Source organism: Garra rufa, chromosome 3 (genome assembly GCF_049309525.1).
Source record: "Garra rufa chromosome 3, GarRuf1.0, whole genome shotgun sequence".
NCBI lineage: Eukaryota > Metazoa > Chordata > Actinopteri > Cypriniformes > Cyprinidae > Garra > Garra rufa.
The window spans coordinates 55,451,338-55,469,340 of record NC_133363.1 but is presented as its reverse complement, the minus strand read 5'-3'; the positions used below and the strand labels follow the sequence as shown (position 1 = coordinate 55,469,340).

Sequence of the window (18,003 nt, the reverse complement as noted above, 5' to 3'; positions counted from 1 at the left end):
GCCAACAAGCACATTATTAAGAAAGGCCATTCACAAAGATGCATAAAAAGATCTGTATACTCACTTCTGCTGTGGATGAAGCTGCATCAGGAACAATTCGCACGAACACAGAGGCATATGCAGACCGGGATCGCGCTTTCTTTTTAAAAGCGAAAGTAAAGTTGTCCTCTGCATCTTCAGTAAATGTCGACTGCTGTGTTCATTATTACATCCAACAACAGAACACCTCAGTTGCTCAATTAGAGTCTTCCTCTGCACCTTAGTCACACAATGGCAATCGTATTCGTACTGCTTCAGCTCGGTGAGGGCGGGTCTAAGGTAAGGCGCTCATGTCAATCAACTGTGTTTCGTCACAACGACAAGAAGCTGAGGATGAGCTGATTTTAAAAAGGGGATATTACTTTTAAAGATTAAAAAAATACCACTGGGTGGATTTTTATCATTGTAGGGTGGTTGTGTACACAAACTACCAACTTACATTAATGTGCAAACAACATGTAAAAGTTAGTTTTGCATCCGATGACCCCTTTGAGGTATCTACTCAGCACTGCTACTAATCTAATTTATCCCTCGACATCTCTCTTTCATCTTCTTCTCTGTCTCCATCAGCCGGCCGCATTGGGTCAGCAGAGTTACTCGATACCATTGACTTTGCCCATCACCAACGCCACCACCCTACAATCCTACAGTACAGACAGCTCTCTGGACACCCCAGTGTCCCTCAGCGGGGCGAACATGCTGTCTTTGTCCTCCAACACCCTCCAGAGCAACAGCAGCCCTGCTGTCATGGGTCAGTATCTACTGTATATCATTACCATATACAGTATTTTTGAATGCGATGTGGTTTCCTGAACACGATATATGAAAACGCTGTGGTGGAAACTAGTAAGTCCATGTTATGTTTTGAGGTAGCGTGGAATACCATGTAAATCCAGTGGTTGATATGCTAATCGTTCATTTCCATGGCATCAAAATATTATGCTATTGCCATGGCTTTGGTTCAGTTATATCAGTCATACATCAAGTTCAAACCTGAATACATTTCTTTCAGCTGTTTCACACAAAAGAAGATATGACTGTATAATGATGATAATGACGTCCATAGTGTTTTTTATTTTTTTAATCCATATTATGAAAGTCAATGGCAACTGTTTGGTAGCCATTGACTTCCATACTGTTTTCATTTTTTGCATACTACGGAAATAAGTGACAATCACCAACTGTTTGGTTGCTGTTGATTTCCATAGTATTTTTTCCATACTGTGGAAGTCAATGGCTACCAACATTCTTCAAAATGTCTTCTTTTGTGTCAAACGGCTGAAAGAAATACAGTTTTGGAACAACTTGAATAAATGATAACAAAATTTTTAATGAACTGTCACTTTAAACATTCATATAAAGGACTTGTTTGTGTGATTCCTTTTCTTATGTTCAGATGGCATGCCAGGTTCCTCAGAGGTCTCACTTCCAAACGGTGTGCACTCCAGTCATATGGGTAGGTATACTTCCTTTTTTGGTAAACTTACAATGATGAAGTTCCACTGAGGTGTCATTCTGTTTAAAGAACACACATTAAATATGTGATTTACTTCCCCGCTTGCTGTGTGCAATTCTTCTTAGATGAGAGATGAGATTACAAACCATTCACAAATCAGGTGAATGTTTCTTACAGAGTTAGATGTATATACAGTATACGGTAATTTACTGTATTATGGCATAAAACCATCACATTTTCATTATAGTCTACTTTATTTATATATGTCGCATATAAATGAAAGTAGCTGAGAATGAGAGATGTCCTGTACGTGTGACATATACATGTCTCTGTGTGTTAATCGTCAATATACATATAATATATATAATCATCAATATATATATTTATATTTGAAGAACATAAGAGACTTACGGAAGACTGCTTTAACCACTTGATTCAAGTTAATGCATCTTTTTATCTCACAATTTTGACTTTTTTCCTCAGAATTGCGAGAAATAAACTCATAATTTTTTTACTTTTTCTCACAATTGTGAGAAATAAAGATAAAAACTTGGAATTCTGCCTTTTTTCTTGCAAATGTAAGTTTGTATTTCACAATTCTGACTTTTTTTCTCAGATTTGTGAGATTTTGCATGTTTTAACTCACAATTGCTAAAAAATAAAGTCATAATTGCGAGATATAAACTCACAATTCTGATTTTTTTTTCTCAGAATTGCAAATGCGAGTTTGTATCTCGCAATTCAGTCTCAGAATCATACTTGCAAGTTTCTTTTAAGTCTGACTTGTTATAAAGTCAGTATTGTGGGTTTCTATCTCGTAATTCTGACTTTCTTTCTAATAATAGCATGTTTATTTCTCAGAATTGCAAGTTTATATTACGTAATTTTGAGAAAAAAGTCAGATTTGAGAGTTTATGTCTCGCAGTTCTGACTTTATAACTCATAATTGTGAGTTTATCACAACTGTGAGAAATAAAGCCAGACTTGAAAGATAAAAATTCGCAATTGCGAGAAATAGTCAGAATTGCGAGATATAAACTCACAATTCAGATTTTTTTTCTCAGAATTGCATGATATAAACTCAATTCTGACTTTTTCTTTCAAATGCGAGTTTGTATCTCGCAATTCAGACTCAGAATCAGACTTGCAAGTTTCTTATAAGTCTGACTTGTTATAAAGTCAGTATTGTGGGTTTCTATCTCGTAATTCTGACTTTATTTCTAAGAATTGCATGTTTATTTCTCAGAATTGCAAGTTTATATTACGTAATTTTGAGAAAAAAAGTCAGATTTGTGAGTTTATGTCTCGCAGTTCTGGCTTTATAACTCGTAATTGTGAGTTTATCACAACTGTGAGAAATAAAGCCAGACTTGAAAGATAAAAATTCGCAATTGCGAGAAATAGTCAGAATTGCGAGATATAAACCCACAATTCAGATTTCTTTTTCTCAGAATTGCATGATATAAACTCAATTCTGACTTTTTCTTTCAAAGGCGAGTTTGTATCTCGCAATTCAGACTCAGAATCAGACTTGCAAGTTTCTTATAAGTCTGACTTGTTATAAAGTCAGTATTGTGGGTTTCTATCTCGTAATTCTGACTTTATTTCTAAGAATTGCATGTTTATTTCTCAGAATTGCAAGTTTATATTACGTAATTTTGAGAAAAAAAGTCAGATTTGTGAGTTTATGTCTCGCAGTTCTGGCTTTATAACTCGTAATTGTGAGTTTATCACAACTGTGAGAAATAAAGTCAGACTTGAAAGATAAAAATTCGCAATTGCGAGAAATAGTCAGAATTGCGAGATATAAACCCACAATTCAGATTTCTTTTTCTCAGAATTGCATGATATAAACTCAATTCTGACTTTTTCTTTCAAAGGCGAGTTTGTATCTCGCAATTCAGACTCAGAATCAGACTTGCAAGTTTCTTATAAGTCTGACTTGTTATAAAGTCAGTATTGTGGGTTTCTATCTCGTAATTCTGACTTTATTTCTAAGAATTGCATGTTTATTTCTCAGAATTGCAAGTTTATATTACGTAATTTTGAGAAAAAAAGTCAGATTTGTGAGTTTATGTCTCGCAGTTCTGGCTTTATAACTCGTAATTGTGAGTTTATCACAACTGTGAGAAATAAAGTCAGACTTGAAAGATAAAAATTCGCAATTGCGAGAAATAGTCAGAATTGCGAGATATAAACTCACAATTCAGATTTTTTTTCTCAGAATTGCATGATATAAACTCAATTCTGACTTTTTCTTTCAAAGGCGAGTTTGTATCTCGCAATTCAGACTCAGAATCAGACTTGCAAGTTTCTTATAAGTCTGACTTGTTATAAAGTCAGTATTGTGGGTTTCTATCTCGTAATTCTGACTTTATTTCTAAGAATTGCATGTTTATTTCTAAGAATTGCAAGTTTATATTACGTAATTTTGAGGAAAAAAGTCAGATTTGTGAGTTTATGTCTCGCAGTTCTGGCTTTATAACTCGTAATTGTGAGTTTATCACAACTGTGAGAAATAAAGTCAGACTTGAAAGATAAAAATTCGCAATTGCGAGAAATAGTCAGAATTGCGAGATATAAACCCACAATTCAGATTTCTTTTTCTCAGAATTGCATGATATAAACTCAATTCTGACTTTTTCTTTCAAAGGCGAGTTTGTATCTCGCAATTCAGACTCAGAATCAGACTTGCAAGTTTCTTATAAGTCTGACTTGTTATAAAGTCAGTATTGTGGGTTTCTATCTCGTAATTCTGACTTTATTTCTCAGAATTGCAAGTTTATATTACGTAATTTTGAGAAAAAAAGTCAGATTTGTGAGTTTATGTCTCGCAGTTCTGGCTTTATAACTCGTAATTGTGAGTTTATCACAACTGTGAGAAATAAAGTCAGACTTGAAAGATAAAAATTCGCAATTGCGAGAAATAGTCAGAATTGCGAGATATAAACTCACAATTCAGATTTTTTTTTCTCAGAATTGCATGATATAAACTCAATTCTGACTTTTTCTTTCAAATGCGAGTTTGTATCTCGCAATTCAGACTCAGAATCAGACTTGCAAGTTTCTTATAAGTCTGACTTGTTATAAAGTCAGTATTGTGGGTTTCTATCTCGTAATTCTGACTTTATTTCTAAGAATTGCATGTTTATTTCTAAGAATTGCAAGTTTATATTACGTAATTTTGAGGAAAAAAGTCAGATTTGTGAGTTTATGTCTCGCAGTTCTGGCTTTATAACTCGTAATTGTGAGTTTATCACAACTGTGAGAAATAAAGTCAGACTTAAAAGATAAAAATTCGCAATTGCGAGAAATAGTCAGAATTGCGAGATATAAACCCACAATTCAGATTTCTTTTTCTCAGAATTGCATGATATAAACTCAATTCTGACTTTTTCTTTCAAAGGCGAGTTTGTATCTCGCAATTCAGACTCAGAATCAGACTTGCAAGTTTCTTATAAGTCTGACTTGTTATAAAGTCAGTATTGTGGGTTTCTATCTCGTAATTCTGACTTTATTTCTCAGAATTGCAAGTTTATATTACGTAATTTTGAGAAAAAAAGTCAGATTTGTGAGTTTATGTCTCGCAGTTCTGGCTTTATAACTCGTAATTGTGAGTTTATCACAACTGTGAGAAATAAAGTCAGACTTGAAAGATAAAAATTCGCAATTGCGAGAAATAGTCAGAATTGCGAGATATAAACTCACAATTCAGATTTTTTTCTCAGAATTGCATGATATAAACTCAATTCTGACTTTTTCTTTCAAATGCGAGTTTGTATCTCGCAATTCAGACTCAGAATCAGACTTGCAAGTTTCTTATAAGTCTGACTTGTTATAAAGTCAGTATTGTGGGTTTCTATCTCGTAATTCTGACTTTATTTCTAAGAATTGCATGTTTATTTCTAAGAATTGCAAGTTTATATTACGTAATTTTGAGGAAAAAAGTCAGATTTGTGAGTTTATGTCTCGCAGTTCTGGCTTTATAACTCGTAATTGTGAGTTTATCACAACTGTGAGAAATAAAGTCAGACTTAAAAGATAAAAATTCGCAATTGCAAAAAATAAAGATAACGGGCAATACTGACTTTTTCTTGCAAATGCAAGTTTGTATTTCACAATTCTGACTTTTTTTTAGATATAAACTCACAATTGTGTGAAAAAATGTCAGAATTGTGAGATAAAACACAATTGCAAGAAATAAAGTCTGAATTGTGAGAAAAACTTTCAATTGTGGGAAATAAAGTCAGAATTGCAAGATAAAACCTTAATCCTGACTTTTCTCAGAATTGCTTTATTTAACTCACAATTGCTAGAAATTAAGTCATAATTGCAGGATATAAACTCACAATTCTATCTTTTCTTCTCAGAATTGCATGATATAAACGTAATTGTGAGAAATAAAGTCAGAATTATGAGATTATGAAACTCATGAAGATAAAAACTCGCAATTCTTTCTCACAATTGCAGAGTCAGAATTGTGAGATAAACACTTGCGGTTGTGGGAAATAAAGTCAGAATTGCGAGATAAAAACTAAATTCAGATTTTTTTTCTTAGAATTGTGTGACAAACTCGCAATTCTGACTGTTTTTATTTCAAATGCGAGTTTGTATTTCATAATTCTGACTTTTTTTCTCAGAATTGTGAAACATAAACTTACAATTGTTAGAAATAATGTCAGAATTGTGAGAAAAAACTTACAATTGCTAGAAATAAAGTCAGAATTGCATGATATAAACTCATTTGTGAGAAATAAAGTCAGAATTATGAGACAGAAACTCATAAAGATAAAAACTCGCAATTCTTTCTCACAATTGCAAGAAATAAAGTCAGAATTGTGAGATAAAAACTTGCAGTTGTGGGAAATAAAGTCAGAATTGCAAGTTATTTCTAAGAATTGCACGTTTATTTCTCAGAATTGAGATTTCAACTTGCAATTGTGAGTTAATACCACACAATTTTAAGAAAAAAAAGTCAGATTTGTCTCGCAATTCTGACTTTATAACTCGTAATTGCGAGTTTATATCACAATTCTGAGAAAAAAGTCAGGATTGTGAGATAAAAAGTCGCAATTACCTTTCCATAGTGACTTCTTTAAAAACATAATAAAAAAATCTTACTGACCTCAAACTTTTAAAACTCAGTGTACATGCCAATAATATTTTCCAGTGTTTTAAATTCTTTTGTCATCACTGATTCTGCCCACACAAGGTTTACCTTTTTAACAATGTTAGCTCATAGTTTTAACCTATACCTCACCCAAATTTGAATAAACTTCCCTTTTGTTCTGCTTCATTTAAGCTAATGGCTTTGTCGGTGGTTCAGAAGGAAACAGTGTGGGAAGAGTTGTTTCTGCAAAATCTCAAGCGTCGTCCACAGTGGGCCGCAAACCTGATCTCAGAGTGCTTATTCCTCCTGTTTGCAAGGGCACTGCTTCTTCACTGGTGAGAGTTTCTTTGGTCTGCTATAAGCTTCAGATCTGTAATATGTCAGTGAAACATCCTGAAATCATTAGACAATGAGAACGTATTGACCTGTCTGAAACTGCCCTTAAATCTATTTCTTGCAAGCTGCCAAAGGAAGGAGAGGAACATTTGGTAAGGGGAATTTGATAATGTTTTATTCAGAAAAGCTTTTTAAAAATGACTCATTAACTAGGTCATAAAATATGTAAGAAAATCAGTTCTATTACAGCCGCCTAATGTTTAACAGATAAATGCACTGGGGCCATCTAGTGGTTCAGTAAAACATTACAGTCAAAGCTTGCACTGAAACCTGAAATGCTCAGTTTATAGTTAAAACTGAAAACCTAGTCCTAGATTATTTAGAAAATAAGGACACACATGTTTATATTTTGTTGGAATTGCTTTATTGTTTTTTTTGTGTGTGTGCGGTTCTTTTCTCTATTTTATTTTGTTTTGTTTTGCTTAGCTTTGTTCTCTTTTGTTTTGTTTTATTTTTTGTTTCGTTTTGTTTTGCTTTGTGGCGTTTTTTGTATTTTTGTTGTTTATTTATTTATTTATTTGTTCTGTTATTTTTGTTTTGGTTGATTTTGTTCTGTTTTTTTATTTCATTTTGCTTTGTTCTGTTCTATTTTATTATTTTTTGTTTTGTTCTGCTTCTTTTGTTTTGTTTTATTTTTTGATTTGTTCGGTTCTTTTATTTTCTTTTATTTATTTTGCTTAGTTTTGTTCTTTTTTTGTTTTGTTTTCTGTTCCATTTCATTATGTTCATTTTATTTTATTATGTAGTTTTGCTCTGTTCTGTTCTGTTTTGTTTTATTATTTTTTGTTCTGTTATTTTTTTATTTTTTGTTCTGTTTTGTTTTGCTTTGTTTTGTTTTATTTTATTTTGCATTTTTGTTCCATTATTTTTTTTTTGTTCTGTTATTTTTGTTTTGTTATGTATTTGTTGTTATGTTCTTTATTTTATTTTGCTTTGTTCTGTTCTGTTTTATTATTATTTTTTGGTTCTGATTCTTTTGTTTTTTTATTTTGTTTTGTTCTGTTTTGTTTTATTTTTTCTTATGTTATTTTTTGTTTTTTGTTATATTTTGTTTTGCATTTATGTTTCCATTATTTTAGGTTTAGTTTTGCTTTGGTTTGTTCTGTTGTTTTGTTTATTTTTTTGTTCTGTTATTTTTGTTTTGTTATGTTTTTGTTGTTGTTCTGTTCTTTTATTTCATTTTGCTTTGTTCTGTTCTGTTTATTATTATTTTTTGGTTCTGCTTCTTTTGTTTTTTATTTTGTTCTGTTTTGTTTTATTTTTTGTTACGTTATTTTTTGCATTTTTGTTCCATTATTTTAGGTTATGTTTTGCTTTGTTCTGTTGTTTATTTTTTTTGTTCTGTTATTTTTGTTTTGTTATATTTTTGTTGTTGTTGTTCTGTTCTTTTATTTCATTTTGCTTTGTTCTGTTCTGTTTATTATTATTTTTTGGTTCTGCTTCTTTTGTTTTTTATTTTGTTCTGTTTTGTTTTATTTTTTGTTACGTTATTTTTTGCATTTTTGTTCCATTATTTTAGGTTATGTTTTGCTTTGTTCTGTTGTTTATTTTTTTTGTTCTGTTATTTTTGTTTTGTTATATTTTTGTTGTTGTTGTTCTGTTCTTTTATTTCATTTTGCTTTGTTCTGTTCTGTTTATTATTATTTTTTGGTTCTGCTTCTTTTGTTTTTTATTTTGTTCTGTTTTGTTTTATTTTTTGTTACGTTATTTTTTGCATTTTTGTTCCATTATTTTAGGTTATGTTTTGCTTTGTTCTGTTGTTTATTTTTTTTGTTCTGTTATTTTGTTTTGTTATATTTTTGTTGTTGTTGTTCTGTTCTTTTATTTCATTTTGCTTTGTTCTGTTCTGTTTATTATTATTTTTTGGTTCTGCTTCTTTTGTTTTGTGTTTTGTTTTGTTCCGTTATTTTATTTTATTTTGTTTTGTTTTGCTTAACTTTGTTTTCTTTTGTTTGGTTTTACGGAGTTTTTTTGTTTTGTGTTGTCTCCTGTTCCATTACATTGTTTATTTTATTTAATTATTTTGTTTTCTTTTGTTCTGCTTTGCTTTGCTTTGTTTTTTGTGTGTTCTGTTCTATTTTCTTTTGGTTTTCATTTAATATATTGACATTTAGTCATTTTAAGTGTGGTTGAAGTTGCCTAATTTTATTGGTGTTTATGTTAGCTAATTAGTGGCACTTATTCATAATATCAGGTCCAACTCTGCATTATTTTGTAAAGTGATGTATGTACGTCTGCTTACTGGAACAGACCAGTATGATACACCAACACCGATGGTGGTTAACAGAAAATCTTCAAAGCTTTTTATTGTTGGGGAAAATATGAAAATGAATGAATAGTGAGCATCTAATTTTATTGTTATCTGTTAGCCTCCAGACAAATCAACCCCTGTTGATTCCACCTTGTCCTTCATTTGTTTAAACCTCAGAGAACAGACAACTCTCAGTCCAGCCAATCACTGACCACACCCGTGGTATCCGTGGCAACCCCCAGTCTGCATCCCCAGGGCCTTGTGTACTCAGCCATGACCTCGTCATTCACTACAGGTATATAATTGACCTACACATAATAAATCATCTAATAATACTAGGTTCTAGACCTCATGACACTGCTAAATTACTATTTTGGGGTTTAACTTTCATTTCATTACAGAATTTGCTTTGAGCAGTACAGAGCCTAGTTCTTTACACAGTTTCAGTTCACCAGACGGTGTCACATCAGGACCAGGGTCTTCATGGAAACACAGCCAAGGCTTCAGTGCTCAGAGGTGAGAACATGAGATTGAGGTGTGATGCCCCATTTGGCATGCATATCCTTCATTCACCCATTAGTGTTAAAGTGTTAAACCACAGAACCTAATTTGAAATGCACTTCGCACATGTTACATTACGTCTTCTGAGAGAAAAGTTTCTTCCAAAGTAGAAAACGTTACTGGTACATACTGGTCAAGGGTCCATCTAAAAGTCATACCAGTTCAGGATTTTCTATTTTTATTTTATTTTATTTTATTTTTTTGGTTCAAAAGGGTCTAGCACAACTAGAAATGCACAACTGCGTTCACAAACCAGTTTACTTTTTTATTTCATTAATTTTTCACTATAGAGTGTTTTCACATTCCGTCATTGATTAGCCATATTGGCGGTATTGAACGTAAGCAATGATACTGAACTGAATGAAACTTGCATATTTTGCTGATTATTGCTGCTGAAAATGGTCAATTATTGTCATATTTTGGGCTTTACTAATCGGTCAGACCGGGAAGAGCATTTGGAGTACTACAGACTGTCAAAAGTTAAAACAAATCAAGGAGAAGAGTGTAAAAAACTGTCCAAACTGAACCTTGACAACATTCGTGTTTGTTCTTATAATTTCCAGTCAAGTAGGTGAAATATTAGCCTAATAGCTTAATTAATACTGCTCGTAAGTATCTTTACCACCTATTAACTTTAGTTTGTCAAAATATTGCGCCCTTTTCTGCTTACTAAGTTCTTCTCTAAATGATTTAGCAGCTTCCACACGCTTTTTCTGTGGTTTAGACAGCATAAATTAGCAAAACAACGTATTCAGTATACATTAGCCATGCAATCCATGCTGTTGTTTACATCTGAGTATCACCAGTATGGTCGCACATTCAGGTAACTGACCAAACCAGGATGTAAGTGCAAACCTTGTATTGTTTAACAGAAAATGAGAAAGTTATTTCTGGGGTAGTTGCATTTATTATTTTTTGTTAACATTTTATTCTGTAGAAGAACCTTAATTTATGAATCTTGCACAATAAGACCAATAATTTTTGTTACAAAATATGATTTCAATTTTGATTTCATGTTGACTTCAAGACATGCACTGCCATTGAAAATGTTTGGGATTGGTGCAATTATTTTTATATTTTTTGGAAGTCTCTTATGCTGCATTTTTTAAATCAAAAATAAAGTAAAAATTTAAAATATTTGAAAATATTATTACTATTTAAAACAACCATTTTCTATTATAATATATTTTAAAATGTAATTTATTCCTGTGATGTAAAGCTGAATTTTCAGCATCATTACTCCAGTCTTCAGTGTCACATGATCTTTTAGAAATCATTCTAATATGCTGATTTACTGCTCAAGAAACATTTCTTATTATTATCAATGTTGAAAACAGTTGCTGCATAATATTTTTGTGTAAACAGGATGATTTGAATGTGACCCAGGACCACAAAACCAGTCATAAGGGTCCAATTGAGATGTATTTCCAATTTAGATGTATACATTTGAAGGAATATAATTGCTTTTCATTGATGTATAGTTTGTTAGGATAGGACAATATTTGGCCAAGACACAACTATTTGAAAATTTGGAATCTGAGTGTGCAAAAAATTAAAAATATTGAGAAAATCGCCTTTAAAGTTGTCCAAATGAATTTCTTATCAATGCATATTACTAATCAGTAAGTTTTGATCTATTTACAGTAGGAAATTTACAAAAATGATCTTTACTTAATCAGTGTTGTTTTCGTCAACGATGACGATGACGAAATCATTTCGTTGACGCCACTTTTTTTCATGACGATAACGAGACGATGACGAGATAAAAATGGCTCGTTGATGACTAAAACATGACGAGACGTGTGTGAGTTTTCGTTGACGAGACGAGAATAGACGAAAATGTTAGTGGGTGGTCCGTCAGACGTTTAAAATGCACGACATTTCCGCTTATTGTGCATGCCAATTAAAACTTAAAAAGTATCTGACGCTATGGCAAGCCGTTTTAGCATTAAATACTCTTTGCTATACTAGTATGGCAAGCCGTTTTAGCATTCCATCCTTGTTTGTCTTTTATGTTCTAAAACATTCCTTCATTATTGTAATTATTGGTGAAAATAGTCGATCCGGAAGCTCACATTGTGTTGAACTATAGATCTGCTATTTTCAGAACTTATAAGTGACACTACCCAACAGCAAAATACTTACTGACCTACATTAATTTGTTAAAAGACTACTTTTTTCCCTTTTTTTGACTAAAACTAGACTAAAACCTTTTTGACTTTTCGTCGACTAAAATTGGACTAAAACTATCACATATAGAAGTGACTAAAATTTGACTAAAACTAAGAAGCATTTTAGTCCAAAAGACTAAGACTAAGACTAAGACTAAATCTAAGATGGTTGTCAAAAACAACACTGTACTTAATATCCAAATGATTTTCATCATTTTGACCTATACAACGTATTTTTGGCTATTGCTACAAATATACACATGCTACTTAAGACTGATTTTGTGGTCCAGGGTAACAAATAGAAAGTTCAAAAGAACAGCAACTGAAATTTTGTAGCATAATTAATGTCTTTACTGTCACTTTTGCTAAATAAATGTATTAATTATCATAAATAACATAGTACTAATAACCATCCCTGTTCTCTCCAGAACCACACAACCTCAGCTTCATGCTTCTGACTCTTCCACCAACTCCATCAGCATCAAATCAGAGCCCATCTCCCCTCCCAGAGAGCGTGCCGGCCACTCGCTGTACCCCAGCATCCACACCAGGCCTCGACCCAACTCCAGACAGGATGTGGGCCGCTCTCCTACCGAGAGCTTCAGCTCTTCTGGTAGTTCATATGAGGGGAGTGACCGTGAGGACCAGCGGCTGGACTCTCACATGGTCACCGCTACATCAGGACAAAACAGTAGATCATCACCAGAGACAGAGAGCCAAGACGATCCCTCAGTCAAACGTATGCGCACAGACAACTGGGTAACTTAAGATGGCTGTTTAAAATCACATTCAGATATGCAGACTGCTGTTGTGTAACAAACACAAAGTGCTGCTTCAGAAGTGTAAAGAGGTGTCTCTGAAAGGGAAATACGAAGACAGTTATTGTAAATGTGTGCGTTCTATTGTTTGTATTGGTTTAGGATCTTCATATTGTTAAAAATCTAAGTTATGAAGTGTATGACACTTTTCTTGTCGATAGAGGGTTAGCTTTGCTGCATTATTTGCAGCATACAGATGAGGTCAACAGTTTACATCCCTTTCAGAATCTGCAAAATGGTAATTATTTTACCAAAATAAGAGGGATCATACAAAATGCATGTTATTTTTTATTAAGTACTGACCTGAATAAGATATTTCACATAAAATGTGTTTACATATAGTCCACAAGAGAAAACAATAGTTGAATTTATAAAAAATGACCCTGTTCAAAAGTTTACGTCCCCTTGATTCTTAATACCAGAATGATCCACAGCTGTGTGTTTTTTTTTTAGTGATAGTTGTTCATGAGTCCCTTGTTTGTCCTGAACAGTTAAACTGCCTGCTGTTCTTCAGAAAAATCCTTCAGGTCCCACAAACTCTTTGGTTTTTCAGCATTTTTGTGTATTTGAACCCTTTCCAGCAATGACTGTATGATTTTGAGATCCATCTTTTCACACTGAGGACAACTGAGGGACTCATATGCAACTATTACAGAAGGTTCAAACGCACACTGATGCTCCATAAAGAAAAATTATGCATTAAGAGGCGGGGGTGAAAACTTTTGAACAGAATAAAGAATTTTGCCCAAATGTCATATTTTTTTCAGAAGAGATACTTACACGTTTCCCAAAGGACAAAATAAGTTTAATTAACCCTGATCTTCAAATTCAAAAAGTTTTCACCCCCCGGCTCTTAATGCATCATGTTTCCTTCTGAAGCATCAGTGAGCGTTTGAACCTTCTGTAATAGTTGCATATGAGTCCCTCAGTTGTCCTCAGTGTGAAAGAATGGATCTCAAAATCATACATTCATTGTTGGAAAGGGTTTAGATACACAAACATGCTGGAAAACCAAAGAATTTGTGTGACCTGAAGGATTTTTCTAAAGAACAGCCGGCAGTTTAACTGTTCAGGACAAACAAGGGACTCATGAACAACTATCACTAAACAAAAAAATCATTCAGGAAACAGCACAGTATTAAGAATCAAGGGGATGTAAACTTTTGAACGGGGTTGTTTTTATAAATTCAGCTATAATTTTCTCGTGTGGACTATATGTAAACATATTTTATGTGAAATATCTTATTCAGGTCAGTACTAAATAAACAATAACATGCATTTTGTATGATCCCTCTCATTTTGGTAAAATAAATAACATTTTGCGGATTCTGAAACAGGGATGTAAACATTTTGACCTCAACTGTATTATTTTTTGCAAGCCAAATGTCTTTGTATCTTTTGTATTTTATCTGAATCCTCAATCAAAGCCATATTAATATTGATTGGGATTTACTATTTGTTGTCTTTGATGCTCTAGTGGACAATGTTTGTGCTGTGGGCAAAAAACCCTGTTTGAAATAGCAAACATAAAATCTTCCGTGGAGTGTTTACTTGTCTGTCAAGTTTTAGATGAACCTCAGGTATCTCCATATCAATCATCAACTGGCAGCCAAATGACACTTACAGTTTTTTCAAGGTTTGTAGAGAAAAGGCGAAAAAATGTCTCCAAAATGATTGATTAATCAGATTTATTAAAGCAACAACCTAGCAGATGATAAAATGAGCTGAAAATCATCAAATTGACCTTAAGAGAACACTAAACATATTCGCAAATGTTTATGAATAATTTGTGAATTAGATGTTTAATATCATTTTTACATTGTAAATACTGTTACTTTAAAATTCCTGATTACACAAGCATTTAAAAAATATATAAGAAGTATTTAAATGTCTTTTATAGTGTTTTATCCTTTATTCTGATTCTGCTGAATGTGATGGAGATGCTGTAAAGGAACTTTGTCAAGCTTTATCAATTTACTAGTTGTTTTGTGAACATTAAACACAGTCTCTGATGAGATATTTAGGTATTTTGCTGCTAATACCAAGTTTTATTTGAGCCTACATGCCATATAAAATCATTTTTCACAGATGCCAATGCAATCTACGGAACTCTAAAAGTTGTCTCAGTTTGTTTTCTTAAATCAACATGCTGACTTCTTTATTGTTTGTCCATCATGATAAATGGCAATAAACATCATGTTATTCACTTCTGTTGGTTTTTGTGTTGTTTAGCTGCTTTGGAGGTATATAAGGTTTCATGTATATAATAATTAACTAGGTCACTGGCTTCTGCAGAAAGCTGTTTATGGTATTTAACAGGATGTGAATTCTTTGATGTTTGAGGGGTTTTTTCCCTCATCACCACAGAGGTGTAAAGAGATGACATTGTTCCCACGATTTTCTCATTTGTTTAGCACTGAACACTTAAGTAGTGTTTAAAACCACAACTACCATAACTAGATTTAAATTCAGTCAAGGGGATTTTCTTCCTTTGAATTCACTCAGTGGTCTATTGCATCAGTTGCAAACGTGCTTAGCTGATTCTATACCTGTAAGACTGCAGTTACTTGATCTTTTAAAGGGATAGTTAAACCAAAAATGAAAATTCTGTCAATAATTACTCAACCTCACCTTTACGTCATTCCAAACCCATACACTGCAAAACAGTGCTTTTCTTACTTAGATTTGTCTTGTTTCCAGCCAAAATATCTAAAAATTCTTAAATCAAGAAGGATTTTCTTGACGAGTAAAAATTATTTTCTTGTTTTCAGAAAAAACAAGTCAAATTAAGTGCAATTTTGAATGAAACAAGCAAAATAATCTGCCAATGGGGTAAGAAAAATAATCTTGTTTTCTGTTTTAAACAAGATTTTTTTTGCTTAGCCCATTGGCAGATTATTTTGCTTGTTCTAAGCAAAAACCCACCTAATTTTGACATGAGAAAATAATTTTTACTCGTCTAGAAAATCCTTCTTGATTTAAGAATTTTGATATTTTGGCTGGAAAAAAGACAAAAAAAAAATGTAATTAAGAAAAGCATTTTTTGCAGTGTATGGGTTTGGAATGGCATGAGGTTGAGTAATTATTGGCAGAATTTATTTTTCATTGAACTATCCCTTTAAAAGATCGAGTAACTGCAATGTTACAGGTTTAATTATATGTTTATATGGTTTATATCATTTTTTAATGTACCCAGATTGATCCAGATTTAACATCTTTTGAACCCGTTGTCACAACACAGTAGAAATGAGAACGGAGGCAGAGATGAAGTGAAAAACCAAACAGGAGATTTATTGTCAGACTGGTAAAATGACAGTACAGAGAGGGATAGATCAATGTAGGATCTTATCTGTAAGTTTGTTGTAGGATATGAATGAATCAGATGTCCAAGGTTGTAGATATCAACAGGATCGTAGAGAAGCAGAGCAACAGCAGGTCCGTGGAGCATGGAGAGGAAGGGAGTCTGAGTCAGCGGTGTGAACGGTAGACCAGACAATGAGAACTGTGTGCAGGAGTCTATTCAAGGGGGTGTGGCTGATTTTGCGCAGGTGATCAGAATTCCGGTGATTGCAAGCGGGTGTGTGTGGGTCCTGGTGATGTGGCAGGTGAGGGTGGCTGTGGTGAATGCCTGACACTACCCCCTCCTCCAGGGGTGGCTCCTGACGCCCTTACATGACGCCAAGGGCGTCCACGACTGCGAGGGGCTGGCCTATTTGGGTGATGTTGGTGGAATTCCTGGAGTGGGGTCGAGGATGTCATCTCGAGCCACCAGGAGTGTTCCTCAGGTCCGTACCCCTAACGGTTGACTGCCCTCTGCAGATGGTGATGGTCTGAGTCCCACATTCTCTCGCTGGGCACACCCGCTCTCTTGCGAGCGTGTGTTTGTGGGTCCTGGTGATGTGGCAGGTGAGGGTGGCTGTGGTGATTGCCTGACACCCGTCTAGAAAATCCTTCTTGATTTATGAATTTTTAGATATTTTAGCTGGAAACAAGACAAAAAATCTGAGTAAAAAAAATATGTTTTGCAGTGTATAGGTTTGGAATGACATGGTTCAGTAATTTTTGACAGAATTTATTTTTCATTGAACTATCCCTTTAAAAGATCAAGTAACTGCAATGTTACAGGTTTAATTATATGTTTATATGGTTTATAACATATTTTAATGTACCTCAGATTGATCCAGATTTAACATCTTTTGAACTTGTCTAGAAAATCCTTCTTGATTTATGAATTTTTAGATATTTTGGTTTGAAACAAGACAAAAAGTCTTAGTAAGAAAAGCATTTTTTGCAGTGTATAGGTTTGGAATGACATGGGGTTCAGTATTTTTTGACAGAATTTAAATTTTTGAGTGAACTATCCCTTTAAAAGATCAAGTAACTGCAATGTTACAGGTTTAATTATATGTTTATATGGTTTATAACATATTTTATTGTACCTCAGATTGATCCAGATTTAACATCTTTTGAACTTGTCTAGAAAATCCTTCTTGATGTAAGAATTTTTTGAAATTTTGGCTGGAAACAAAACAAAAAATCTAAGAAAGCCATTTTTTGCAGTGTATGAGTTAGGAATGACATGAAGTTAAGTAATTATTGACAGAATTTTCATTTTTGAGTGAACTATCCCTTTAAAAGATCAAGTAACTGCAACGTTACAGGTTTAATTATATGTTTATATGGTTTATATCATATTTGAATGTACCCAGACTGATCCAGATTTAACATCTTTTGAACTCGTCTAGAAAATCCTTCTTGATTTAAGAATTTTAAGATATTTTAGCTTGAAACAAGACAAAAAATAGAAGTAAGAAAGGATTTTTTTTTTTGCAGTGTATGGGTTTGGAATGACATGAGGTTGAGTAATTTATTGACAGAATTTTCATTTTTGAGTGAACTATTCCTTTAACCACTAGGTGACACCCTGAATATTAATTGCTGCATCAAAACAAACTAAACTTTATTCGTCCAGTACTCATTCTGATTTAAAACAGCTTTGGTTTGCAGATTTTGTTTGAGCACATTTCTCATTCTCATAATGTCAAGACAGATTTCATACACAAATAGTTTATATCCCAGTTATGATCTCACAACTGGAAAATAATTAAAGCCACGTACTGGACTGTTATGAGAAACTCTAATGGGTCTGATCCATGTGATTGAGAGATTACAGCAACCTTATTTTATATTGGCCAAAGAAC

The 18,003-nt window shown here is 33.2% G+C and overlaps 1 protein-coding gene across 1 annotated transcript in view; it reads left to right on the top strand.

The window, feature by feature from the left end:
• The window catches only part of LOC141331666 (myocyte-specific enhancer factor 2A-like), a 55,953-nt gene extending 39,345 nt beyond the window's left edge, over nt 1–16,608 (top strand). The window contains exons 5-12 of the mRNA XM_073836703.1: nt 610–790; nt 1,436–1,495; nt 6,798–6,940; nt 9,430–9,547; nt 9,654–9,768; nt 12,413–12,743; nt 16,169–16,276; nt 16,453–16,608. Coding sequence (XP_073692804.1) covers nt 610–790; nt 1,436–1,495; nt 6,798–6,940; nt 9,430–9,547; nt 9,654–9,768; nt 12,413–12,743; nt 16,169–16,276; nt 16,453–16,608 — 1,212 coding nt within the window. The remainder of the gene's footprint in view (nt 1–609; nt 791–1,435; nt 1,496–6,797; nt 6,941–9,429; nt 9,548–9,653; nt 9,769–12,412; nt 12,744–16,168; nt 16,277–16,452) is intronic.
• The last annotated feature ends 1,395 nt before the right edge of the window (nt 16,609–18,003 follow it).